The sequence below is a fragment of the Abramis brama genome (genome assembly GCF_963993115.1).
Source record: "Abramis brama genome assembly, chromosome: 7".
Lineage (NCBI taxonomy): Eukaryota > Metazoa > Chordata > Actinopteri > Cypriniformes > Leuciscidae > Abramis > Abramis brama.
This window is the reverse complement of record NC_139969.1, coordinates 13,002,081-13,028,087: the sequence shown is the minus strand read 5'-3', so window position 1 is coordinate 13,028,087 and position 26,007 is coordinate 13,002,081. Positions and strand designations below refer to the sequence as shown.

Below are 26,007 nucleotides of genomic sequence, written 5' to 3'. Positions count from 1 at the left end.
CCTTTTAACTAGTTGCTTATTAGCTTGCATATTACTAGCATATTGGCTGTTAATAAAACATATTAATGCCTTAATGCCCTATTATGGATTTTTGAAAATGACCTTTCATGTAGTGTGTAACATAGCTCTAAGTGAATGAAAACATCCTGCAAAGTTTTAAATCTGAAAGTGCACCGTATATAAAGTTATTGTCTTTCAAAAGTAAGAGTCGACTGACTCTGAGTCAATGAAATGAATCGTTTTTCAAACGAGTCATAAGCCGTTTCGTTGTGGCGTCAAGAGGAAACATTAGCATATTGCCCGACCACTTATTGCGTGCGCAGACACAAGTGAAAACTTGAACCTCAAACCAACAGCTGATTCCTGTGGATACTGGATAGCATCATGTCAAGAAGACGCTGTGCTCTACAATGATGACAAAGCCAGTTTTTTTCACTGCCCAAGGACGAGCATGTGAAGAATCAGTGGTTAAAATTCATCTTTACCATGATATCACAGCAGTATAATCCTAAACTTTTGCTGTGTTCCCTTTATTTTACTGACGACTGCTTCTCAAATCTCGGAGTTCAGTGCAGGATTTGCTTGCTCCTGAAAAATGGTGTTCAAAATACTTAGTTTTGAGTTTTATATTGTGTAGGTCTCCTGCTAACTGGCTAACTCACTTTATCACTGTCTAACTGAAATACTTCTGCTGATCAGCTGTGGGCCACTATTACCTAAAACTGTGTATATTAACTGTGATGAATTACAGTTGCAACATCTCAGAATGTGCCTCAAACTAAGTAACGTTTGTATCACTGAGTAACATCCTGCTCGAGTTGTCCTTGCGATGGAGGTGTGGGTTGAATGAATAGTTCTTCCAATGTTTCATCATCGGACTCGCGCTCACATTGATATGGTAAAATCGACGTCATTGTTCGTTACTGTCTTTTGTTTACGGTGTAGGAAGCCTCTGGACAGCTGATGTTGTTATGGCAATGGGCGTTTTTGTTTTCGACGCGTGCGCTGTACGCGGTAAACCAATCACAACAGACTGAGCTGTCTGGCCAATCAGAGCAGAGTAGCTCGCGGAAAGGCGGGATTTAGAGAGATTGATTCATCTAACGAGTCATTTGCGAATCATTGAAAATGTGGTGATGTGCAAATGTATAATATGAGGAAATAAAACAGTTTTTTGACCTTTGATGCATGTCAACCTGTTGTAGGAGACTCCAAAACAACATTAGGAAACTTTAAAATAGCATAATAGGGGCACTTTAATCCTACCCAATACCTAAACTTAACCACTATAACAACTACTTTACTAACTATTGATAAGCAGTAAACTAGGAGTTTATTGAAGCAAACGTTGTAAGTAATGACTGACTGAAGTGGTATACATTTTTTTGATTCCAGGTATAATAATAGTCAAGCCATAATTTAGTTCAACTTTACCCTTTACCCTTAGAAATAATAATAAACAGGCTTTTTTGCTTCTATACATTGAAGACCTCTTTGTGAACACCATGTGTTATGATTGGCCAGTTTTTTAGGTGAAGTGAACATTGTGTATTTGCTATAGAGTGCAGGATATGTGCTGCTGCTCAACCCTTAAATTACAGCCTCTTGGCAAAACCTGGAAATCAACATGTGAAAAAAAAAAAAAATCAAACCACGGCAATGACTTAAAAGTAGCCCGACTTGGAATCACTGACTGGAGGGACTGTTGACTCCTCAATTGTAGAGGAGATAGAGCCTTTTCAGTGGTGGGACCTAGGTTGTGGAACAGCCTGCCAGCACAACTTAGGGCTGCTCCCTCCCTATCACTTTTTAAATCTCTCTTTTAGCTTTTAAATGATGTTGATGGTCTTATTTATTATGTGTTTCTTAGTTTTCTGTTGTGTTTATCTGACTTGTACAGCATTTTTAAATGTGCTTTATAAATAAAAGAACTAGAACTAGGCTGGTTATTTTGCTCTTATTGCACAGCTCTCTGGAATACTTGATTCTGATTGGTCAATCAGGGTAGTTAGCAGGCAAATGATGCATAAATAATAAATTCAGACAAACTTTTTTTTTTTTTTTTTTTACATTTGGTCCCCAAAATCATGAATATTTGGTTGCATTCTTGGATCTTATAGTAGATGGGACTAATTCATAAAAAAAAAAGGTTTTGCATCATGTGACTGTTTTGTCCAGCTGTTTTGAGATTAACAGTCCCAAGGTGGTCGAAATGTTTATGCACGATTAATGAGCCCAGAGATGTAAAACTTCTACAAGGTCAATGCTGAGAGAGGGACATCGCAGACAATACATTTATCTTCCATTAATTCGCAGCATAATTACAATCATTTCCACATGACTGCATGGCTTATCTGAGCATCAATGTTCTTTTATTTGACATTAATGAGTATTCTCTCCCTTACTCTGTCTGTCTCTCTCAGATCCAGCGGGCTTTGTTAAGGAATAACCAGACTCAGCGTTTCTCTCAGAAACAGGCTCTTCGGTTGCATCAGGGCCTGGTCACTAGTACTGCAGAACAGGTACAGACCACCGCCTCATTGTCTCTCTTACTCTTCACCACTGCAGATCTGACTCACTCACATCACACTTCTAGTATGTGATCATGTTGATGATGGTGATAATGAGGCAGTTTCATTTTTAAAATGTAGTTATTAATTTATTTATTTTGTAGAAGCAGACGTAATTATCTAATTTAAATTCTCAGTTAGCGCTTTAAATGCTGAAATTCAGCCTTATCATCACAGGAATAATTTACTTTTAAAATATATTAAAACAGAAAAGAGTTATTTTAATAATATTTCACAGTTTAACTATTTTGATTGTATTTTTGATCAATTAAATGCAGCCCTAGTATAAGAGATTTCTTAAAAAAAAAAAAAAAAAAAATCGGTAGAGTATATCTTTATCCGTGTATTTTCCGGAATCTCGGTGTGAAAGGGGCTCTGGAGAGAGGAATTCTATCATTTGCATTCCCATTCAGGTCAGCCTGAGAATGGATTGCTTATATTGGTCTCTTCCCAATAAACTGGGATAGGAGAAAGGTTTTTGCCATACATTCGTGTGTGTGTGTGTGTGTGTCTTTTACTTGCTAATGTGAACTTTGTATTGTTAGATCAAACTCACACAGCAATCTGTCCATCCTCTCTCTGTTGTTCTCCTTTTCTTTTCATCTCTGTCTCTGTCTTTCTCTCCTCCTGCTGTCCCAGGTGATGGAGCGTCTGTGCGTTCGCGTGCAGCAGCAGGTGTGTGTGTTGAGAGGAACAGGTGAATGGGAAGAGTTGCAGGCTGCCAGACAGGTCCTCAAGGAGGCCAGGAACTCTCGAGCTGTGAGTGTGTTTGTGTATTTACCTGTCAAAGGTTTGGACACCCACTGTCACATGCTTCAGTCATCAAAACTATGTAACAAAATAAATATAAGTGTAAGAATTACATTTATTAATGAACAGCATTTATTAATGTAGGTAAACGATCATTTATAAATTATACTACTGTTCATTCATTGTTAATTCATGATCTTTCAGACTACATTCTCTAATGTTAATTTAACTTGAAATGTTAAAATGAATTAGCATATGTTGAAAGCAGCACTTTTAATTTAATAAATGTTGTAAAAGAACTGTTCATTGCATTAATTAAAGTGAACAAATTGAACTATATTGTAAAGTGTAAAATTTTTAGGCACATTTATATTTGTCTACAAAACTAATTTAGCGTCTAAGCATTTAGACTTTGAAGTAAAAGGTTTTTAAGATCATAAGAGACAAATTCAGTTAAGTATGTCTACATTTTTGACTCGAAGATTAAATTCCATAAATTATGTACTACATGTTACTTCCATTGCTTGGACATTTTAGTAATGTGGATTTTTTTTCTGTAATCACATTAATGCTGATATTTGCTTAACGTCATTTAATCTAGTAGTAGATGGCTATACAGTAACATTCAGTCAGATTTTATTTATGTGCTGTGTTACATCCAGATATTCAGGTTATTGATTTCTCTGTTTATTAATTTTAGGCGAGACACTACAGGTGAATAGGGTAAATTTTTTAACTACCAGATATCACCATGAAACTTTCCCAGTTGATTATCTACATTAAGATGAGAAAAAAATGTATTACAAGTTTTCTGTAATTTAATGTTTAAATATGCAAATTAGGCAATATCTAATTAAATATGCACTAATTTGCATATATTTAAAAAAACGAAATCTGAGTATTGGATAAAGCCAGGTTAAAAATTATTTTTTCATTGTGTTTACATATTAGATGGGGAAAAAATACAGAGGGATTTATGGATATCTACTTTTGTTATCCTGTAAATCAGAATATACTGTCAATAGCCTTAAAAAAATGATTTTCGCCATGTTTTTTGGAATAAAATGTTATATAAATCAGGCTAGGAATAATATATTTACAAATCCCTCAGTAAATGTCTTCATAATATAACTAGGTACAAGACTGGAAAGTTTGGTGTATATAGGTGCTACTGAAGTGGATATTTCGGACTTGGAGTATGAGAGATGATGAGGCTTTAAAGATTTATCATCAGCCAATGAGATTGCGCATTCAGCCCTTTTACTTTCACGATTGGTTGCTGATAAAAAGGAAATGACCATATTTGGATCCGACAGCATTGTACAGGAGAGAGAGCTTTCCAGCGGTGCATGTGATGACAGGGAGCAGACAGCGATCGCGGAGCAGCATGTTGATTAAGAACGCCAACTTTTGTTGAATTTATGAGAAATCTACAGACGCAAACAGACAAAGTGTAGTAAAATAAAGACCTAAATGTGTATTTCGGACTTTTTTTCACCACAAAGTCTGAAAGAAGACATGTTATTGAAGACAAATATCCAAAAATCTCAAAATTGACCAGTAAAAAAACCCTGATGTTTTTGCCTGCCGTGTCTCGCCTTAAGAAACTTCCACTACCATTGCTTTTATGAGCAATCATGTCACGTGTAACAGAAGCGGTGAGTGAGAGATCATGACTGGTATGTGAATTATGTCTGCATTGTCCTCTAGCTGTACCCCTCGCTGTGTGAACTGGCCCACGTGCTGTCAGTGGACGGGCCGGTGAGACAGAGGCTGGACTCTCTGGCAGGAGAACTTGCCAAAGCAGCTGATAAAGAACTACAGGTGATGATTGTATCTCTCGCTCATCCTTCATCCTGATTTATTTCTGCTTTCTAGTTCTATTGGACTTGAAAGGCATGATGGGTGATTGATGGTGGATTTGTGCAGGTCATTGTGGACTCCATGGTGTCTCTGTGCCGGGAGCTGTGTCCGCTTTCTTGTGCCGCAGCAGAGTGTCTCTCTCCTCCCCTCTCCTCCATCTCAGAGCGCGTTTCTATCCCTCGTTCATCCATCCGCACCGCTCTGATGGAGAGAGCAGCTCAGGACATCAACAGAGCTCTGGAGTAAGAAACGAGGGTGTTGAGTGGTGGATGTCTCTCAGTTTAACACCTTGAGAATTATGTCAAAGTCCTTTTGAAGTCAGTTCGCTCAGCGCCCATCTTTATATCATCCCTGGGCTGCAGCTTTGAAAACAGCTGTCTACTTGAATGGGGAATGACAGAAATATCCAGAACTGTTACACTCATGGGTGCATCCAGATTTTTGTTCAGTCAAACGTTCACTCATCAATCGAAATCATGAAATCTTTAATGGATGGACGAAACCTACTTTTCTATAGCCACTGTGTTCACAGTTGGAATTCCCAGCATGGTTTTAACATGATCTAACATGTATTTTTGTGTCTCCATCTCTCTCACTCTTAGGGAGGTGAAACTGTCTGTCGTCTCATATCTCACCAACTCCATAGTGGACCAGATCCTTCAGGAACTCTATGCCACACACAAAACCCTGGTAACTACAAACCAATTTCTCTCTCCATTCGTCTGCTCATTCTGAGCACGTGCGCACGCATCGCTCTTCCTCACGCATCTGTCCGTCATCACAGCTCCGGCAGATTTCACAGATGAGACGGCTGGAAGACGGGGGAACGGCCAGACGCGCACACAGACACGCTGACATACTGGATGCTGTGGAGGATGACTTTGGCATCAGCATAGTGAGTGTGTTACGTGAATCACTCACAACTGACTCATCTGTGTGTTTGGTGGTATTTACAGTATCTGTCATCTCTTGTAACTCAGCTGCCTCATCATCTGCTCAGTTTGCAATGTTCTCACTCACTTCTGTCGTTCTGCACCCAGGACACAATCGCCATTAAGAAACGCAGCTCCAGGACCAGACGCATTCGTCCCGTGTCCAACAGACTCAGTGAGTCACACACACACATACACACATTATGTAGGATGAAACCATTCATTTTTTAGTTAACACTCATTCAGTGCTTTCAAGTCATGTATACTTCATACATTTTTCAGTTTAAACCCATTCATTCTTTATATCATATTTATAATATTTATATAACATTTATTAGGCCTGTCAATTTATGATGTTAACATTTAAAAATAGCACTGATAAATAAATCAAACGATATTTGAACTTTTTAAAGACACTTTTTGCCATTCACTGCTTTTTGTCTGCCACAATAATGTCTTCATTTGAGTGCTTTTCTCTACAAAAATGTATATGATTATTTGCGAATGATTTGATTAGTTCATATCATGCATATCATGTAATTCATTTGATGTGATTCACTGTCCTCTAGGTCTAGGTGACGACCCTAACTCCTCACCTTTAGTGTCCACTCCTCAGACGTCTGCTCCTCTTTCACGCTCTGCATCATGGGAAGGTCTGTCCACCCTGCCCACACAGGGTTCACCTCTGCGTCATGTGACCCACGTCAGACCGCGGCCACCACGAAAGCACAGGGCTGCGCATGCTCCTTTTGAGACAGTAAGAACCAATGCCACACCAATACTACTTTTCATATATCTTCATATAGCATGTTTATTGCTAAAATAAGGTAAATGTCATAAAATGACTTAACACTGCACTCCGATCATTTCAGGCTTTGCCTCCCTCTGGTTTGATATTAGCCACATATTCATCTTTTTTTTTTTGTGATCAGTATTGTCTTCAATTCAGTTTGATGGATACACTTGGCAACCAGTCATATACCGGGGCCTTGGTGTATTGCGGGAGAACACGATCACATCAAACTGAATTCTGAATTTCACCTGTAATTAAATCTGTTGCAGACATACGCGTCTAGATTTGCACCTCCAGAGGCATTCCTTATCGTGTTGTCGTTGAATTGCTTGTATCCCCTGCAGTCTTCTTGTAACTTCTATTATTCCGCTGACTAGCAAACTAATCAGTTCTGGATTCTTAAAGAGAATTTATGTAATAAATAAATATGATTTGCAGTAAATCAAGTCAAAATCACGCTGGTTTACGTATTCTACAGGAGATATTCTTCAAAAATACGCTAAATATGAAATAAAATGGGTTAACCAACAACCATTCAAGATGTTACGATTTTAATCACGTTCTCTTGTTAACGTGATTTTTCTCAGAAATCTGACTAAACGTAGGCCCAGATATTTTCTGCATGGTCTCCAGCATCAAGCATTAAAGGCTCTCTTCTTTTCAATCACTTCTGATTGTCTTTGTTTTGCCAGTTGATCAAATTAATGCACTGACATAATATAGAGGAACAAATCCCAGATGGTGAGACACAGCACTATGACAGCATCATCCGCTAACACAAATTTAGAGAGATGATCTACTCCAGCCTCAGTCCTCAAAAGCAGACATCATTATCATTATTTCTCTTGTCGTCCTGTAGCACTGCTCGGAGAATGGTGGGGTATCTCTATTGGATGATGGACTGCCTGACTTCTACACCAAGAGAGTTTTACCAGACAGGTGCTTCAGCACTGAACACTTCTGTGTAGTAATGAAGTCTAACAATGAAGGTTTTAAAGGTTGAAGTAATGCGGGCATGCATAAATGTGGACGTTATCTTATCTCTGACACCCTGACTTTCTGCCTCGCAGTCAGCTGTCATCCCACCATCACGCTCAGGCTCTGAGGAGGAAGAAACGGCGCAGTGTGCTGTCAATCTTTTCAGGATTCAGGAAGAACCGAAACTCTACCATATCATATCAGGAGCCAGACCCTACAGGAAGGAGCGGGGCCTGTGGGGAGGAATGTCGCACTAAGTGAGTCATTCATAATTTAATACAGTAGTGGCCAAAAGTGATGTCCGGAAGGGATATTTGGTTTTAATTGCCCTACAAGTTTGATTGAACCATCAAAATATAAATATTTAGCTTATATTTTATATAGAAGCAAAACACTAAACTTGGTTAAGGTATTTATCTGACTGTAGCTGTACTGTAGCAACAGGTTTTTATTTTACAATGCAAAAAAAAAAAAAAATGCATAGAAAAAAAATCAACATTGATTAATTATCAAAATATGAATAAAGGATGATGTAATTTAAAATGTGAAAATGTAATTATTGTGCTGCTAAATATTATTTTGTGAAAACCATGATACATTTTTTTCTAGCATTCTTTGATGAATAGAAAGTTCAAAAGAATAGCATTTATTTGAAATAGAAATCTTTAGTAACATTATAAATGTTTTACTGTAACTTTTGATTAATTTAATATGTCCTTGCTGAATAAAAGTACTCTGAAACCCAAACTTTTAAATGGTAGTTGTAAATGAAATAATACATTATAAAGTCGTTGTTTTACATTAATAAATCAGACAACATAAGTCAAACTCTTAATCTTGGTTGTTTTTTGCTGTTTCAGTATTGCCACTGAGAATGTGTACTCCTTGATTCAACACCCAAAGGATCGTGGGAGGTTAGACCCAGGCACTGAAAGCACCAATGGGAGGTTGGCTGGGCCGGGTGTTCAGAGGACCCCTCAGCTGTCGGGACGGCCCGTGCAGGGTATACCCCTGCCAGGAATGATTGGAATTAGCCCCTCCTGCTTCTCACAGAGACAGGTAGTCCACCACATGTCATCATTTAAATTCCTGTTCAGTTCTTGAAAATGTGAATTTTAAGGAAGTAAAATTTAATTAAATAAATTAAATCCATATTAAGATTATATTAATAATATTTGAAATGCTATCAGAGATGTGTATTTAATTTATACACACTATGAATTTTACCACAGTCTCTCACACTCTTGTCTTTCTGTTTCCTGCAGTCGCCTGATTACAGTGAGGTGTTCGGCTCATCTGAAGAGATTGGATTCGGAGACCCTGAGATGGACCGACATTCAGATATTGTTGCTAAAGGGCACACGCCATCTCTTGACAGACAGACAGAAACAGGAAGACAGGAATCACATTCAGACAGCCAGAAAAAGGCAGACAATATAATGGACCCTCAGCTGCTGGAAACCAGAAAAAGACCTGAGCCACCGCCTCAGAGCGCCAAGCCAAGCCTGGCTAAGACACGCCAGCGCCATCTGGAGGAGAGCTCTGGTATATGTTATTATAGATATAATAATAATATATCTGCATATTTAGTCTTTTATTTAAAAAGTCAATTCATGTTAACTAGTTTTAATAAGCATATTACACTATTAACTCTCTGTATCAATAGTATGAGCATGGTCATTATTTTTCTGTCCCTAGATAAATCTACTGAAGATTCTGGAGAATTGAGGGAGAAGGATGATGAAAAGGAGAACTGGAGATGTGAAGGAGACCAAAAAGAACCAGAAGGACAGACTCCACCTATCCCCGAAAAGGTGTTTGGATCATAGTATCGTGAAACATCTTTGATTCATAATGTCAGTGATTGTTGAGTGGGAGTGTGTCTTTTATGTATCATTAAAACAGCTTTTGATTATATCCTTCCTTTCAGCCATGTTATTATTCACCTCACACGTCTCCCATTGGCTCCACGCCAAATGACGTGGCCAATGAGAATCAGCCACCAGCTCCTCCGCCCACCTCTGCTAAGCCGGTGTTTCACTCTGCTTCAGTAGATTCTGCTTTACTTCAAGGTAATTCATTCAGAGACGGCAGTTACGTCAAAATATCATACTGGTAGTTGCATTTAACTTTCCATAAGCTAAAGTTACATTTTGGATCACAAGCAAAGGACTCCTTTATATGATGATCCCTAGTGAGGGACTTCTTTCCTAAAATATAAAGATATATATATATATTCCTGTAGGCCTATACAATTATACATTGTACATTTAAACTTTGTGAAATAATTAAATGTGATAATCTAAAGACTTTATTATTAATTATAAAAATTATTGTTTAAAAATCTAATAATTCACTTTTACTTTATTGCATAACTTTATAAAATGATTTTTTTATATATATATATATATTATATATGAAAAATATTTATTTTTTATTAAGTTAACAGCATATCTGAGATCAACACTTTAAAACAGTTTTTAGAAAGCAGAATGAAATGGTAATATCAAATTTGATGAATATGAATGTAAAAAAATAATTATATTCATATTTTACTAATATCTTAAATGCATATTTTAATTAGTGTATTAATTGTAAATATCAAATTAATATTTTAAGGACTTTTACAGCTCTAAAAATAGATTTTGTAAAACATTTTTTTGTGGCTTCCCAGTTTGAAAACCCCCGATGTAGAGAATGTATTATGTTTTTTTGTTTTTTTTCAGGTGATGAAGTCAAAAGCAGCCCTGTAGGTCCCATGAAGCCACATCGAAACAGGAAAGCGAACTCATGTGACACAGGTACACTCTTCACATCCCTTTGGAGCATGCGACGAGGGTCCGCGTTCAATATCTACTGCTCTATAGAGCTGTCAAATAAAAATTTGAATTTCAAATATTTCTAGAATAAAAAAAAAAAAAAAAAAACCTGCACTGAATTTTTGGTGTGTCAAGAGGCACGCGAGACATGATGATGACGTAACTGACTGGTGCCGCTGCGTTGTTAATTTGAAAAAGGGTGGACAAGGGCATCCTGCTGACGAAAACCCTCTCAGTTGGTGGCAAAAATCATCCAAGGACATGCTTGAACATACCTGGCACATCGGTCAGAGCTGAGCGTGCGTTTTCATCAGCTGAAAACATTGTCAACAAAAAGCGCTCAGCACTCGCTGCAGATCAAGTTGACCGTCTGGTGTTTAACAAACAATATGTAGTATAGAATGTGTAGTAGATAGAAGTGGATTGTTTCTGAATGGCAATGGTTTGCTATTTTGTCTGTTAAGTATTAAGTGTTTTCTCTCAGGTTACTGATGCATTTACAGTTTTATGCACTATTGTAACCTAATTTTCCTTGCATGCACATTAAGGAAATTATATTTTATTAAGGAATTAAGAAATGTGAATTTCATTTCAATAAAAGATGCGATGCTTAATTTACTTTATATTTGCACATTAAGGAAATTATATTTTATTAAAGAACAATTGTTTCAAAAGTTAATGTACTTTAAAAAGTGAAATTCATTTCAATAAAAATTTACTTTATATTCGCTTATTGCGCTCACTTGCGCCCTCTTGTGGGCATAGGAGACAATACAGTACTTTTTTCCCTCTCACGTTAAATATTGCCTTCAGAATTCGAATATAATTGGAATTTTGCGAATATTTAAGAAAGAAATTCGAATTTAGCTTTTCAGCCATTTTGACAGCCCTACTGCTCTAGCATGCTTTCATACATCAGCTCCGCATCAGCCTGATCCTCACGTCGTGCCTATCCCTCCCTCTGTGTGTGTGCCCCCTGTATTTACTCCCTTAGGAATGGAGCAGGATACCCACTGTGATCTGGAGAGATCCTCAGATCGCAAACCCCCTGTGAAAAAACCTAGACTCCCTCCGAAACGAAATAAATCTTTGGATTTCCCCGGTACTGTGTTGTTTTGTGTGTGTATGTACTTCTTGGAAGCTAGAAGCGGTTTTATTGTCTAGTCTGACTGGAAACTGCTTCAGTAATTAGAGGAAATCTTTCCTGTTACATGTGAATGTATCGTGAACGTGTGAGTGTGCACCTGTCCGTGTTTGTGTGTGGCACAGACAGATGGCTCTGAACTGACCTTTAACTAAGCCAGATTAGTAAACAGGTAACGTAAGTAGGCCATCATTCACTGCTCTCTCTCTCTCTCTCTCTATTCCTCTGTTTACCTCTGCAGGTCATCAGAGTTCGGAGCCAAGCAACGCTGAAGCATCATGACAACCATTTGAACCAAAGCCCTGTGAAAACAGAGGGTCATTGTGATGCTGAGAGGAGAGAGAGGGAGAAATATGATCAGTAGATGAATTTGCACCTTGATGAATTCATAAAGACTCTCTCAGACAATTTTACACTCACATATTCAGCATATTCTTGCTTACTCAAGTGAATTGTTTTGCTCCCGCTTTTACTTAACCATCATTCTTAACCTTCTGCACTTAACAACTATTCCTTTATTTCTCTCTCTGTCTCTCTCCCAGTCTTTTGACAATCTTTGACATAAAGGAACATTTTTATCTATTTATCTTCAAAACCATAGAATGATATTTTGTAAAGTATAATATATAAACAGAACCAATATTTGCACTAATCATCGCTTGATTTCTCGTTTGGTTTGGTGGATGTACCTCCCCTTCATGTCCGACATTACCCATGTGAAGTTTTGTAGTGTGCGACTAACTTATTCTTATCATTTTCCGTCTACTCGATCAATATCATAGCAGTATTACTGTTGTCTTAATCAGGCATTGTTTATGCAACTGGATAATGTTTAAGAATTTGCCGGCCCTAAATGAACTTTATTTTCTACTAAATGTAATTGAATGAATAAAAAACTGAATATCACATGTGCTATTGTTCTTTTTACTGTACTCTGTGACTAGCCTTTTCCAGACAGATAATAACACCATGGTACCAAATGATACCCATATTCCATATTTACACAAGATAGCCCAGTGGTTCCCAATTCCAGTCCTCGTGACCCACTGCTCTGCACATTTTGTATGTCTCTCTAATCTGACACACTCAGTTCAGTTCATGGAGTCTCTCCTAATGAGCTGATGATCTGGTTCAGGTGTGTTAAATAAGGGAGACATACAAAATGTTCAGAGCAGTGGGTCACGAGGACTGGAATTGGGAACCACTAAGATAGCCTACTTCAAAGATATCATGGTACATAAATGTCCAAAAACACGGTATTAACAGGGTAACGTATCAAAAACACCAAATACAACTAGATTTGCATGGAACTTCAAATGATACTTTTTAAAAGTTTGAGGTCAGTAAGTTTTTTTTTATTAATGTTTTAGAAAAAGGTTTATGCTCATCAAGGTTGCATTTACATCACAAAAACGATTCATAGAAATGAATAGAAAGTTACATGAACATTATCTAAAATAGAAATATTTTCTAACGATGTAAAAGTCTTTACTGTTTCTTTCAGTAATATACATACATTTCTTTCTAAACAATTCTTACTCACCACATGGTAGCCTACTTAACTATACTGGTAGGCCTACTCCAAAGAAAAGCATGCATTACCGTGGTGCAGTTCAAAAAACATGGTAGGCCTTCAAACATACTGTAGTAACATGTCACATTGTAATACGTACCATTTAAATTTGAAACGTAAGTGCGGAAACCAACTAAAATAACCAAGGACAGACTGTCATTGCCTTGTAGGAGAATTTAAGAAAAATATTATTAATAGTATATGGATCAGTTACTAGCAGTTTAACGGTTGAATTGTTTGCCATTTCAAAGACGATTTCAGTCAAGTAGGTTTGATGTAAGTGGATACCAGATGCCACTTCTCATAACGTGTCTCTTGTTTCCTTTAAATGACACAGGAGGGCAGTAGAGGCCTAAAGCCAAGCAAACATCCTTGCTATGGAAGAACAATTTTCAAACAGAGATTAAGGAATTTATCGCCTGTGACTGCTGCTTAAGTGTCTGTGAATAACCGTCTCTAAGGAGAATGATCTATTTATTGCATTTTATCACTTCATGAGGCTTTTTATTCCACCAAATTACCTCTTTGAAGCTAAATTTAAAGTTAGAAATCACTATCAGCAACAATTATGAGAAGGTATGAATATTTATAGCTTTCTGGAATACTTGATTCTGATTAGTCAGTCATTCTGAGTTCAAATATTTTAGCATAATGAGCTCTATACTGTATATTTGACCGTTGTCCTTGACAACCACTCCTCTACAGTGTGCTTGTTAATATTCTCATAATGGTCTAGCATTATCAAATCATTTCAACTAAGGTGATTATTTCATGTGCATTTGTTAACCAAATTGGTAAAAAGCTGTATATTGAGATACATGATATCGATCTTTAGTATAGATATTTCAAGATTAATTTGACTGATCCAAAAGAAAATGACACAATAATAAAACTTTCAATCCACCCAAAGCAGACTTGATCAGAGGCAGCTCTCCTTCATGCTCAGGAGACTTACTGGACTTATATATTTTACATATCAACTTTTAGATCAGTTTCAGCCTATCTAAGCACAGACAGAGAGTGAGATAAAGTTTTGAACTCTAAAAATCTACAGGCGACACATGAGTTTTCAAGGATCATTATGAAAAGAAAATTCTGAGTAGCAGGAACTTGTGCAGAAGTTTCCATTTGCTGTCTAGGAGAAATCATGGAGAGATCTTATTTGTGATTTTATTTCTTGATGGCAAGTAGACTTTACAAATTACACTTTTATCCAATAGTCCACTTTAGACATTCTGCTAACTACAAGTATAGGCCTAATGCAACTACATGTCAACTAACTCTCATTAGAGTATTAGTAGACAGTTATGTTAGGGTTAGTATAATTAGTTGACATGTAGTTGCAAAGTTACTTATAGTCAGTAGAATGTCTGTTGGGGAGCATTACAATAAAGTGTTAGCAGATATCAAGCAGACAGCCTACTAATACTTTAATGACTGGTAGTTGACAAGTAGTTGCAAAGTTACTTATAGTTAGTAGAATGTCTGGATTATCGTTGTTGTATCGATTAATGATACCTTTTTTTTATATGACTCAGAAAAGACTCAGATTGTATTATTTTGTGGCATTATGGATTGGTTCTAGATACTACATTTACAATGAAAAGCCAGTGTTGCTTAAACATTTTTGCTCCATTATAATATGCATGAAAATGACAGATTGGAAAAACTCCCAATAGTAAATTTCCAACAAATAATGCACAACATCTGTCACAGCAACTCCTGTCACAGCGTCACACACACACATATTCACACCTGTTCAGATTGCAATGGGAAAACATCACATATCAAAGGAGCAATTTGTCTTATGTTTAAAATGTAAAAGCCAGAATTATAAGTCATTACATTATTATGTCTTACATGCATTAGCCAAAACACGCATGCTCACACAATCACGGAAAGTCACAGAGGATTGTAAGAATATACATAAATCATTTCATTAATGGCTTCTCTAACACACACACCTACACCCACCCACACACACACACACACCAGCATCAGTGGGGGAGGCTGTAAATGAAGTGACATGATGTTAAAGGCAGCTGCATAAATTATGGAACTCACTTAGGGAACAAAGGGCTGTGAGCAGACCAATATACACATTTATTTTCTGTTAATCACATTCATTAAAGCAAGGATTACACAACACACGCTTATTTAGCCCCCATCCTTTACAAAAAAAAGTACTGTTAGCAAGCGCATTTATATGAACTTTAAAAGTTAGATATTAGGCGGACTACAAAACAATAATGGCCAAATATTCAAATATTCTAATACACATATTTGGACCAGTGTTGTTATTGTTAAAACTAAAACTATTAAAACTACTAATTTCTTTAATTTAAATAAAGAGGAAATAAAATATAAATATTCTGTAACACTTTAGTTTAGGGTCCAATTCCCACTATTAATTAGTTGTTTATACACATGCATATTACTATGATATTGGCTGTTTATTAGTACTCATAAAGCACATATTAATGCCTTATTCTGCATGACCATATTCTACATCCCTTAATTCTACCCAATACCTAAATTTAACATCTACCTTACTAACTATTAATAAGCTATAATTAGGAGTTTATTGAGGCAAAAGTCAAAGTTAATAGTTAGTTAATAGTGAGAATTGGACCCTAAACTAAAGTGTGACCAAGTATTCAATGAAAAAACGAACTTAAGCACATTACAAATTACCACAACTTAAATTAATAACCTAAACCTAAAAATAAAAGCGAATTCAAAATATTAATAAATCGCCTACTATACTACTAAATAAATACTAATAGTACCTAAATAATATCTGAATAAAATAAATGCACTGATTTGCAAAGATAAATCAGACAAAAAGAAAGTTTATAATTTATAAATTATTTTTAAATGTATAGGCCTACATTAAAAAATATATAATGCTATAGCTCTAATATAACTGTAAATGTAAACGTACTTAAAAATATCAGATGGCAATATCACTGTGATTCATATGATATTTTATAATACCATGGAGAGTTATATAACATATATAATATATAGACATATAACTAGTAAACGTTAACTATAGTTATCATGTTACTCTGAAGTACTTAAAAGAATAGCAAATCAAACACCATAGTACTGTTTTGTAAGAGCAAGATACACAAGCATCTAAATCACAAATCTTATCTTTCTCGTAACTTTCACACACTCTGACACACACGCAAGTGGTTCAAGTTGAACAGTGAAAAAAAATGAGTAACTCAAGCAGATGGCTGCAATCACAAGAGACTAGAAAACACCGGAAGAGTCCTCCAATAATCAGCGTTTATGAGCTGATTTCAGTTTATGAGACAAGAAAGAGGTGAACAATCATGAGCATCTTGTGCCTAAAACTTTCCCAGCTAATCACAAAACTTTACAGACTTATCACACATTTTCCCACTGTCACTTCATAATTATGACTCTGTCAGACTGTGTAGGAGAGTGTTCTTCATTTTTGTGTTTGTGTGTGTGTGGTGTTTTTGGTGTTAAGGAGGAGGCCGTGGAGCATCATGAAGTATTTATAGATGTAAATTAGCTCCCTGTTTCACTCTCTCAGGCCTTTCAACACTACCTCATAATTGGTTTCTTTCCGTCAAAAGTCTCCTCAACAGCACATGAATGTTGTTATATCCTAATGAGGCTGATTAGAATTCCAGGTGTGTGTGTAAATCAGATGTGGATACAGGTGTCTCCCCCTTTTCTGTTCTCTCGTGTGTGTGTGTGTGTGTGTGTGTGTGTGTGTGTGTGGAGGGCTGGACTGTGTGTGTCAAGGGGTGGCTGCATTAGGGGATGCTGTGAGCCTCACAGCAGATGAGCAGAAGTGAGCCCACAGACTGCCCGATTGATGCCTGATCAAGTAACTTTTTCATTCTCTCCTTTCAGTGCTGTGCTGTGTGTGTGTGTGTAATCTCTCTTCTCTTGTAACTTTCTCAGCCCTTTTTATTTGCACTTCTGTGCTGTAGCTTGTTTTTTGACTGGATTGTGCCAATTTCAAGGACTTTGGACAATTGATTTCAGATCTTCTAAAACTATCTATCTATCTATCTATCTATCTATCTATCTATCTATCTATCTATCTATCTATCTATCTATCTATCTATCTATCTATCTATCTATCTATCTATCTATCTATTTATCTATCTATCTATCTAGATAGATAGATTATCTATCTATCTATCTATCTATCTATCTATCTGTCTATCTATCTATCTATCTATCTATCTATCTATCTATCTATCTATCTATCTATCTATCTATCTATCTATCTATCTATCTATCTATCTATCTATCTATCTATCTATCTATCTATCTATCTTGTCTCTCTGTCTATCTGTCATGCCTAATGCTACATTAAATTAAATATTATAACAGAAATTTCACTTATATTTCTAAAGAATTTCAGTATGTCGCAGGGTTAGAATCAGATAAGCTTAAGCTCACTTTCAGGAAATGAAATAGCATTTTAATTTATTTTGGCTGATCTTTCTCATTGTTTAAGGATAGATGGATTTTAGGTTGTTCTATATGCAGAACTAACCCACAGATGGTTTCTATATAAACTCTCTAAAGTTCATCTAACTCTCTAATTTCCTCGAGGTTTAATGGCCGTATAGATATTATGTTGGGGAAGTTGAATCATGGGCTTTAAATTATCCTTGGAATATGTTCCTGCCACAGTCTCAGTGAGTAATTGGTCAGTGTAATTGCAAATGCCTGTGCTAGGATGTATATCACACATTTAATGGGTGTATTTAGCTTTTTTGCGCATTTTATCAGGCTGTTTATCACCTGTCTTCCCATTTCTTTATATTCCGTGGGATGGATTTCTGTTGCAAAGTGTAGTTAAAGGTAATTGCTAAAAGTATTATTGCAAAGTTTTGTTCATTATTTTCACTGAGATCTGCAATATGCGAGTAAAATTGGCTGATTTACATTTCTGCTCATTTGTTTGTTTTTTTAATTTGTGTTTATGTAAGTGAGAGGTTATTAATTAAGTATGGGTTGCATAAAAGCTATTGCGATCTCCATCTGTCTCTTCTTTTCTTCACTATCCCAGAGACTGGCTGATTTCTACACAATCCATCATGCCTGCCATTGTGAACCTGCTCTTCAACACGGTCTCCACCAACACCACCATCTCCTTTTCTCTGGTGCTGCCTCTGGTTAGCATCCTCTCCCTTCTGGTGGGGGTCGGAGGTCATCTGCTCATGTGGTTGGTGTTGATGCGCAATCCAAGGCGACGTTCAAAGCCCAGCTCTGTCCTCCTTTTAAACCTGAGTTTTGCTGATCTGTGCGCTCTCCTCACCCTGCCCTGTGTGCTACTGAGTGCCAGCTCCCAGAACTGGCAGCTGGGAGGAGGTGTTTGTGTGTTGTTGAGCTTCATGACTTCCCTGACCGCTGGAGTGGACATCTTCAGCCTGGCTGCCCTCTCTGTGCTGCGTTATCGAATAGTGGCTCCCTCGACACGGCCCCCCGCCACCCCTGCACAGGTGTGAGTATCTGAAGCAGATCAAGAAAGACAGCTGTGAAAAGTGAAAAAAAAAAGTTATGTTTGTGTGCTAAAAAAAAAAAAAAAAGGATAAATCTGTTATGTTTTAGGTATGGTATTTGTTTACAAAAACGTACAGGAAGTACCATGCTAGCCTATAGTTTTATTAAAATATTCCATCACTAGAAGAAATAATAACTTGATGTTGATTCTTTAACAGCCCAGGGCTGCATTTCCTAAAAGAATGGTAAACATAAGTCGATTATAGAGACCATTGGTCCTAATGGTTTCTATGATCTATGCTTTTGGGAAATGCAGCCCTGATTGATACAGTAGCTGCGTCCCAATTCATTCGAAGGCCGATTGCGTCATCAGCGGCGCGGCGAAGGCTGTCCCAGTTCGAAGGCCCTCTTCAAACGTGTCCTTTGTTTCCCGTGGAATGAAAGATATAACAGACGGATCCTTCGTGGCCTTGCCTACCCCAGATTTCATTGCACGCCAGTTACTAAAGGATTTTTGTTTAGAGAAATTGTCGAATTACACTTTTAAACGCAACAAATGTAAAAATAATTAAAAAAAATTTAAGCCGTTCAAATGTTGACTTATATCTTACTTATATGCGATTATATATAGTTTATACTCTTTATTATATACTGAAATGGACCATGGTGAACTATATTATAGACCGAACCCTGAACCCTGTTTTGTTTTCAGAAAAGTCTAGTATTGTCACAGTTGCTAGGCGACAAGAACAATCCTCCATAGGCTTGACCGTCCTATTTAACAATGCTCGGTCCGACCTTCGCCGCCTTCAAAGGATGCAGCCTCTGAATTGGGACACAGCTAGTGAGTTCATTCAGTGAAGGATCCATCAAACCGAAGTGTTAGTGCCTGGGTCCTTTTAAAAAAGGACCGGCTCATAGGAGTCATTTGGTTGTGATTTGCGCTGTTTGTTTGATTCACTAAAAATACCGGCTCATAGGAGTCATTTGTTCATTATACTGACTGCACGGGTCGTGCTGGCAAACAGCTTGCACTCAACTCAAGAAATGTGTTTTTGCAGTTAATTTGCGGTACAGTTTAAGGGTGAGTTCACCCAAAAATGAAAATTAGCCCATAATTTACTCAACCTTAAGCCACCCTAGGTGTATATGACTTTTTTTCTTTCAGCCAAACACAATTGGAGTTCTATTAAAAATATCCTGGCTCTTCCAAGCTTTATAATGGGAGTGAATGGTACCTTAGATTTTGAAGCCCAAAAAAGCGCATCCATCCATCATAAAAGTAATTCATATGGCTTCAGGGGGTTAATAAAGGCCTTCTGAAGCGAAGCGATGCAGTTTTGTGAGGAAAAATATCCATAACTTTATAAACTTTAATCACTAGCTTCCGGTAACGTCTGTCTGCACGTTCATGAGAGAGTCGAGTTCCAGCATATGACGTAGGGTGTAGTAGTAGCAAGCTTAGGTGAGAGTAAACACCTCTCACTGTTCAAACAAATAGGGCTGGGCAACAAACTCAAGCTCCTCTGAAATTTCTCATTTTAGACGTCTAATTTGTGACCGGTGTTTTGCTTTGCACTATATCCTCTGCGCTTCCACGTTCGTCAATGTGTCATGCGTCGGGTCAGAGTTCACTCTTCCACCGGAACTCGACTCGCGCAAGGAAGCCAGTGATTCTTATTTATAAATATGGATATTTTCTTACAGAAACAAATCACTTCACTTCAGAAGGCCTTTATTAGCTCACTGGAGCTGTATGGATTACTTTTATGATGGATGGATGCACTTTTTTAGGCTTCAAAATATCAGTTACTATTCATTCTCATTATTCATTCTCATTATAAAGGATCATTATGATCCTTTGCCCCATCTGATGCCATCAGGGATATCCACCTAAGTTTTCAACGCTTCCGATTCATTACCCGATATAGGGAAATAACAAGAAGAATGAAGTGCTGTAAATGGTAAAACTATTTAGCTACAAACCAGTGTGTTTATAATACGACAATACATTAAAATAATAGGGTAAGAAATACCAGTTTGCAATATCAAGCAGCATAACAAGCTTTTTTGTACAGCTAAAAATAACTGAAAGCGGATGACACCTGAAGCCAGACATAGTCAATTTTCATCTTGCCGCGCCCACTTTTACGTGAAGAATATGGTGGATAAAGAGTCATAAACTATATTTCATCCCCTATTTCTGCCCACAGAGCTGGCACTGTTGCTGTTATCTGGCTGGTTTCCATCGCCATGGCCCTACCTAAAGTCACGTACATCCAGTTTGACAGCGGCTGCACGTGGTCGGTGGGTCGAGGTCACTGGCTGGGCTTCCTCGTTCCTGCGTTTCTGGTGTATTACGTGGCTCCTCTCCTCTGCATCGCCCTGCACTGCGGGCTCATCATCACTCACCTGTACCGCTGCCGGGGCACTCTAGCTGCAGACCACCGAAATAAAAAAGCCACCGCCCTTCTCATCGGCTCCACCCTGGTGTTCGCCATCAGCTGGCTGCCTTATTACGTGCTGGAGTTTGTCAATGTTTTATCACCCTCCCTTAATTCTGTCAGCTCGCCCGTCAGCTGGCCCGCGAGCCCAGCCCCCAGCTCCACCACCCCGTCGTCCAGTACGGAGGTGTCTCTGCTGTGGGAGGTGACCTCACTGTCTGCCATTCTTCTGATTTGTCTGGCACCTTGCTGGAACCCTCCACTTTACTTCCTGTTGTCTAAGCCAGCCTTGAGGCAACTGAGAGGGCTGCTACCCATCATGCACCAACACTGGAGAGCTGCTACCTTCTTACGGCACATAGTGCCAAAACACGCTCCCACACAACCCCACTCACAGCCTGGGTCTCAACACGTTCCTCAGCACATACTACCAGCAACGCAAGCCCAATGAGAAAACGCACGCTCAGAAGAATGCCATGGTAAGGTACAGCTCATACCTGGAACACAGCAAAAACACACCCACACGCAGGCATAAAAGTACACACACGACACACACACACACACAATGACAGGTGTTTTCTGCCAGAGTATCCTCATCCCTCTCATGCTGGCGGAGATTGTGAGTTGCTTAGTAACACTACAGAGAGGAACAGAAACATAAGACCATGGACCTCTGCATTTATTGCTCAGCATCACATTTTACAATGTTCCAGCACGCCAGCTGCTCTCTTTCCCTCTCTCAAAATCTCTTGCTCTAACTAAAAACGTATCACGGCAGATTTTTATCACCAACTCGTTCACGCTCGCACACATTAGCATGTTCTCGATGACATATGTGTTCATTTTTAATTCGCTTGTTGCGAGGAGGAGGAATAGATTAGATTTGTGTGGGCTGGTACTGTATATCAGATAGATCGTCTATAAAGGCTAAATGTAGTGTGTTTGAGTCCCGCTCGCTGATCATTGGTGTTATGAATCATCAATATGTGCTGTTATGAGTTTTTTGACAGTCACAGTCTGCTTCATGTGAAATGCAGTGCACCACTGTGATTTAGAAAATGGGAAAAGTTTATAAATATTTTCCATTAATGACAGAGGCACGGCTGAGAGAACTGTGTCACCTGCGGATGAGTCATCACAAGATTTTTTTCATCCTCTGCTAATATTGTAGCCAATGTAATAAAATGTGGATCTGAATTGATCCTGCAGTTGTTCTTCTCAATTTCCCATTCCCCATGCTCCTCCCTCCAAGTCAGTTCAACTCTTTTGCCTGATCTGAACTGAGAGGAAGGATAGAAGAAGAGAAGGATACAGCATACATAGTTGAAAACCATTGTATCAGCATGATAAATGTCCAAAAAAACATGGTATATGTTCAAAAAATCATAGTATTAACCAAAACTAAAACTATTATTAATTGTTTTGTAATTGAAATAAAGCTGCAATAAAATAAAACTGTTAGAAAATGTTACCTTAAATAAGTTGCTGAAATTACTGAAACTAAAACTGACAAAATTAACTGACTGAACAGAAATATTAAAAACGAATACAAATGTAAAAAGCCCATCATAACATTACTAAAACTTAAACTAAAATGAAAACTGATAAGCTAATTCCAAAAAGTATATGAATAATACTAAAATATCACTGGTATTAGAATGGAACATATTGACATGGTGTGTCATGAAAAATACTTATTATTAAGGCTATTTTTTTAACATGTACCATACCATAGTATTCTTATCATACCATTTATGGCACATGAATTTCATTACCATGGTATATTCTAAAGTACCATAGTATTTCCATCTGATACCATCACTGTACCAATACTTTGGGGGGGTTCTGAAACCATGGTAATGCCATAGTCCATAAAAAATATGGAAATGCCATAGTTGTTTTGTACAGGCATCTGTTTTTACCTTGGCATAATCATTTTCCAAGTCCATAAGTGTGACAGAATGTTTGTTCTGGCTCCTCTCTGTGAATCATTTCTCTCTCCAGAACTACAAATCTGTGCCCTTCTTCCATTTACGTTCTGAAATACATTACAGAGTGGCATTCGGATAAGCTAGTAATTTTCTCATTGTCAGTGTGCGACATTTAATCTGCATCGAAGGCTGGTCATTTCATCAAATAACAACAAGGTTAGAAATCATTTCTGGGATGAGTGGAGGGAGAATTCTGTCGAAAAAATCAAGAGGTTGGTTTTCTGATTATGCCTGCTATTTGACAATAACAAAACCATTGAACGAGTTTGTTTACGTAAATTTTAAACCTTATTGGAAAATTGGGTTGTTTTGTTGTAATCCCTCTTTCATAAACCAGCAAAACACCAGCCCTGCAAGTGACCGATGAAATCTTTTTTGCTAATCTGGTGCAGTGTCCCTTCAGACCTCAATGAGCTGATAAAGGTTCAAAAAGGTCGCAGTTAAAGTGCAGACAGGCTGACGAGAAAAACGCTGAGAATGGGGGTGAGCTGTCTCACAATTACACTGACAACATCACCCATTCACAGCTCTCGCAAGACATACCCACTTAAACTCAAGCGTTATCTACTATAATTATAATAGTCATATTTTGGGGGGGTTTACGGAATAATTAGAGTTGTCAACGCTCACATCAAACTCCTTTCAGACTCACACAGAGCCGAAAAGGTCTGATGAGATGCAATTAACACTGCAGATTAACAAGCTCATCTGCGACATGAGCTCAGCGTGCTCCTCTCGACCCTCTTTGTCATCATGTGAAGCCCCAGACCACCACGGACTGAGGCGCTCTTGCTCGTTAGACTGTTGTGGAGCTGAACTGAGCTGGCAGTGTGACATGCAATATCAATCTGTCACATGTATCTGAAATATGATCCACTGCTCTCCAAGAATGGTAACAGGAAGCTTATCTGCATCATGGTTTTTTTTTTCAGTATGTGCATTGAATCATCTTTACTGACATATAATATATGTATTTACAAAACAATTGCAAATGTGCATGATGAAGAAAATCACGAAATAAAAATGTGATATAGATACAATAATAAACTTCCACTCTTGGTCAACCGAGATGGGGTTATTAATGGTTGATTCTTCAGTCAAAAATTCTGTTATTCTGAATAAAAATAAATAAATAAATGTGATGTTCAGTGTGGTCTGTAGATCATCTGAGCCAAAACTGGAGCGAATTAAACAATATTTGTGGAAGGAAAACAGTTTTCATCAAAACCCAATTTGGCAGATGGGAGACATGGAGACATTATTATACTCTGCAAGCCAGAGGTTACAAGATAAAAATGTTCAATTGCGATTAATCGTACACTTGTCGTGAAAATAAGAATACACCATTTATCTTGTTCAACACGTTCATTTTGTCATCATTTGCTATGGTAAAAGTAAAAGGTGCTTCTCACAAAACTGTATTTTCTGCAAGCTTTTTTTCAAGGTAAATTTAGGTCTTTCCAAAAAGTGTATCACAATGTGAATGTACTGTGAGGGCTCGCGCTCTTCAGAAACAATCACATAGTCCCGGTTTCACAGACAAAGCTTAGATTTATCCAGGCTTAGGCCTTAGATCATTTAGAACATTTAAGTAGCTTTTATAAAAGTGCCTCAGAAAAACAAAACAAAAACTGTGAAGCCTTGTCTGTGAAACCGACCAAGAATATGACAATGCTCGGGTTAAAGAGTCAGAATAGAAATGTATGCCAACCAGGGTTACTTGAATTAATCACATGCGTTAACACGTTAACATTGACAGCCCTATATATATATATATAGCCCAAAACTTTGTTTTAATTTTCCCCTCAAACAATTTGACTTTTTTTTTTTGTCCGTATGACAGTTTTGCTGGTTGTCGTTGCTATTGACTTAATCTCTACATTAAAAAGTGTCTCCTAAAATGACACCTTTATTTCAACTTTTGTGCAACTTGGTCTGAAGATCATCTATAGCCAACTTTAGAGAAGATCTGACAAAATTTTATGGTAAAAAAATCAACACGTCAGACAAGTAACAGGCTGACACTCTAAAACGGGATATCATTAGCTTCTTATGACCCAAGGAATAAGAAGAGACCATAATCAATTACTTTCGGCCAAATTATTTAGAGGTAATTGAATTATTGCAAATTACATCACATTTTAATTTATTTGACCACAAGGTGGCGCTATACCCAAACTGCTCAGGTACCATCTGGGCATAATGCCAATGATGCCTACCAAGCTTCCTTTCACACCAAAGTGATGGTACCAAAGCCACTTAAAGTCCAGCTCTGGTAAGACACGGCAATATACATTAACATTAAAAATGGCTGACAAGGAATATGGCAATTGGAATCAATGGGCTCAAGAAATCTAAAGAGACCAGACACATGACTTTAGGCCACTAAAGCATAAGCATATTCATCAAATTGTAGTATTTTCTGACCACTACACATGAAAATCAAAACCATTTTAATATGCACTGGGGCTTGTTCTGAACTTGTGAGATAAATTTAGTGGAAAAATAAATACGTTTTGTTGGCAGATTTCTGGTAAGGATGGTGGAAATTGAAAACGCAATGTTCAGTCAGGAATGCAGAGAATGAGAACCAAAGGGCTATGAACAGGAAAAAGTCAATTTTGAACTGATATAGTGTCACCTGA

The 26,007-nt window shown here is 37.6% G+C and overlaps 2 protein-coding genes across 4 annotated transcripts in view; both read left to right on the top strand.

The window, feature by feature from the left end:
- Positions 1-12,755, top strand: part of carmil3 (capping protein regulator and myosin 1 linker 3) — a 47,984-nt gene extending 35,229 nt beyond the window's left edge. Inside the window, exons 24-40 of one of the 3 annotated variants that reach the window (XM_084120712.1) lie at positions 2,424-2,522; positions 3,210-3,329; positions 5,031-5,144; positions 5,250-5,425; positions 5,786-5,873; positions 5,968-6,078; positions 6,224-6,290; positions 6,685-6,872; positions 7,768-7,847; positions 7,979-8,143; positions 8,747-8,945; positions 9,152-9,431; positions 9,585-9,700; positions 9,817-9,958; positions 10,613-10,687; positions 11,700-11,807; positions 12,091-12,755. In XM_084120712.1, the coding sequence (XP_083976838.1) occupies positions 2,424-2,522; positions 3,210-3,329; positions 5,031-5,144; positions 5,250-5,425; positions 5,786-5,873; positions 5,968-6,078; positions 6,224-6,290; positions 6,685-6,872; positions 7,768-7,847; positions 7,979-8,143; positions 8,747-8,945; positions 9,152-9,431; positions 9,585-9,700; positions 9,817-9,958; positions 10,613-10,687; positions 11,700-11,807; positions 12,091-12,131 (2,169 nt within the window). In that variant the 3' untranslated portion in view covers positions 12,132-12,755. Of the gene's footprint in view, positions 1-2,423; positions 2,523-3,209; positions 3,330-5,030; positions 5,145-5,249; positions 5,426-5,785; positions 5,874-5,967; positions 6,079-6,223; positions 6,291-6,684; positions 6,873-7,767; positions 7,848-7,978; positions 8,144-8,746; positions 8,946-9,151; positions 9,432-9,584; positions 9,701-9,816; positions 9,959-10,612; positions 10,688-11,699; positions 12,006-12,090 lie in introns of those variants that run through there. The other 2 variants (XM_084120713.1, XM_084120711.1) reach the window with 2 other exon arrangements.
- Positions 12,756-18,521: 5,766 nt separating this feature from the next.
- Positions 18,522-21,822, top strand: LOC311087074 (somatostatin receptor type 5; the record flags this gene model as incomplete). Its single annotated transcript, XM_084120324.1, has 2 exons — positions 18,522-18,928; positions 21,141-21,822. The coding sequence occupies 2 exons, from the start codon at positions 18,522-18,524 to the stop codon at positions 21,820-21,822; spliced, it is 1,089 nt and encodes a 362-aa protein (XP_083976450.1).
- Between the last annotated feature and the right edge of the window lie 4,185 nt (positions 21,823-26,007).